The sequence below is a fragment of the Symphodus melops genome (genome assembly GCF_947650265.1).
Source record: "Symphodus melops genome assembly, contig: scaffold_462, whole genome shotgun sequence".
NCBI lineage: Eukaryota > Metazoa > Chordata > Actinopteri > Labriformes > Labridae > Symphodus > Symphodus melops.
This window is the reverse complement of record NW_027636513.1, coordinates 7,501-10,000: the sequence shown is the minus strand read 5'-3', so window position 1 is coordinate 10,000 and position 2,500 is coordinate 7,501. Positions and strand designations below refer to the sequence as shown.

Genomic DNA, 2,500 nt, shown 5'->3' with positions numbered 1-2,500 from the left:
GCCCCCCCGTGAGCTCTGTCACAGGCCGCCCTCAAGATAGAGGCTCCGCCCCTCTGCAGAGGCTCCATGAAGAGGTTTGGATCTGTTCACTGAAGGCTCCGCCCCCCGCTGGTCGGTGTACTGCATCGTGGGCTTCAGTATGAATATATTTGAGCGGCGTGTGTATTGGTGACTCACCGTATGACGGCGTCCTGATGATGGTGAACAGGATCTCGTTCTCTGGCGTGTCTCGGTCTGTGACGCTCAGAGACGAATTTGTGATGACGACTCCGGAGTTTTCCTCCACGTGGACGCTGCTGACGGACACGAGGGGCTCACGCCGCTCCTCGCTCTGCAGACTCAGGAGGAGAAACAATCAGTGTGTGTGACATCACTCACCTGGAGATTACCTGTTGGAACGGTGTGTGACGTCACTCACCTGGATGTCCACCTGCACGTTGAAGGCCTCGGTCTGACTGTGTCCATCACTGATGTAGAAGCTGAACACATCCTGTTTGACCCGAGCTTTACCGTCCTGAACGTAGAAGATGTGGTCAGACAACAGGTCGTCCATGGAGAATGGGACGTCAGGGACGACCCGTGAGCCGCCCACAGAACCCCCTGCTGGACGGGAGGACACAGAGCGTCTTTAAATGTTTTTAACTTCTGAAGCTCAGTCGTCTCTGTGTCTTCACGCTGAGCGCTTGGACATCAAAAACTCAAAGAGAGAAAGAGAGATTCCAAGATGGCAGCGTGAGGGCAGGTCGTAATCGTGAGTGCTGGCGGACTTACACTGATAATGTAACTTATTCCAACAATGGCCAGTTAAACCAGTGGCGTAGCAGTTCACTGACGCAGCTACGTAATGATACGCCTGGTGAGCCGGTTGCACGCCGGAGCTACCACTAGCCGTGACAAGGCCGTTAATATTTGTGAGTTGGTCCATGAGACGATGGTCGGGCTTTCCAAAGAGATTACAGTCGAACTTGCTGAAATGATCGATGGGAGGCCGACGCTGGATTTGGAAATACTTTAAAAGCACAGTGACTGGCTTGATAGCTGTGAAGGCAGATTAGCCGAATCCGGGCGGGGCATCTCTGAGAGCGGCACAGGGCCTGCTAGCAACAAGGTACAGACAGTGGGACTCCCCGAGGACATGGAGGGTACAGACCCAATGCTTTTCTTTGAGCACTGGCTGCCTGAAGTGCTACGTATAAAGACCCTCGGGCCCAAACCGACTGCTACACAGCTGCTGTTATTTGTCTTCTTTCACTTCTAGGAGCAGGGGTGAAGCTGCTCTGAAGCTGTCTAACCCTAACCCTGTATGAAAGACTCAAGGGGTTGTTATGTGATTCTAAAGGGGCTTCTATTTGGGGAGGAGAAAGCCATTCTAAACCTTTAGAACCAACCTGGATTCCCACAAGACGTGTTATTCACCATGTTTGTGAAAGTAATTGATCTTGGAACAAGTCAGACATTTATGATTTTAACTGTGATCTTAACAAATCCCCACCTGGTAAAATGTCTCTCTCTCCTCATGCTAAATGTGTTCATGCTTTCTGTGAGGAGATGGATTATGCTGATTTATGGCGGGCACAGCATCTGCTAGATAAAGAAAATACTTTTTTTTCTAATTTCTCCCAATCATCTACCAGAATTGATTATTTATTGCTTCCTAAATTCCTGTTATCTTCTGTTATCTCGAGCTCACTAAGCCCAATTGTCATCTCTTATCATGCTGCGGTGTTCTTAAATATACATTTTCAAACGTAACCAATCGGACTAGGCACTGGAGATGTTAACCTTATGTTTTAACCGATCAGAAGTTTTTATCCTATTTCAAGGATGAATTCATCATTATGGGAAACATGTAAAGCTTTCTCTCGTGGTCTTATAATCTCGTACATCTCTGCTAAAAAACGTAGAAAGAAAATTCTCGAGTTGAAATTAAACCATGCTGAAGTCTTCTCTGTGAATCAAGGAGATAACTTAGAAATAACCTAAATACTCTTTTGACGAGAGAAGCTGAAAACCAGATAAGATTTGCAAAGCAGAAATTTTACCAACATGCCGATAAAGCAGGGAAATATTTGGCTTATTTAACCAAGAAACTAGCAGATTGGCAATCGATCCCCTCTGTTATGTATAATCAAGGCTTACAGTACTTTGACACTGTGAACATTAATGATGTATTTAAGAGTTTCTATGAAAACTTATGCAAATCTGAACAGCAGCCCGATGATCTTGACAGCATGAGTAATTTATTTTCTACTTTGAAACAAGCTTATCTCAAAGTGCCAATAACTAAAGCAGAAGTACTTGGTGCAATTAAAGGGCTACAGTCTGGTAAATCCTCCGGTCCAGATGGACGAAGTGTGGACTCAACCGGGTCGCCCTCTGTCCCCATTGTTGTTGGCCTTGGCTATGGAGTCCCTGGCCTGGAACATAAAATCAGCCTCTACGCCGATGATGTTCTGATCGTTGTGTCTGTGCTGAGCCTTATTGGAAAAACATTCAGCTA

At 46.4% G+C, this 2,500-nt stretch overlaps 1 protein-coding gene across 1 annotated transcript in view; it reads right to left on the bottom strand.

Moving 5' to 3' along the window:
* The window catches only part of LOC306819423 (extracellular matrix organizing protein FRAS1-like), a gene marked incomplete at both ends in the record, with an annotated part of 13,428 nt that overhangs the window by 5,587 nt on the left and 5,341 nt on the right, over positions 1–2,500 (bottom strand). Inside the window, 2 exon segments of the mRNA XM_079373222.1 lie at positions 178–331; positions 419–600. Coding sequence (XP_079229348.1) covers positions 178–331; positions 419–600 — 336 coding nt within the window.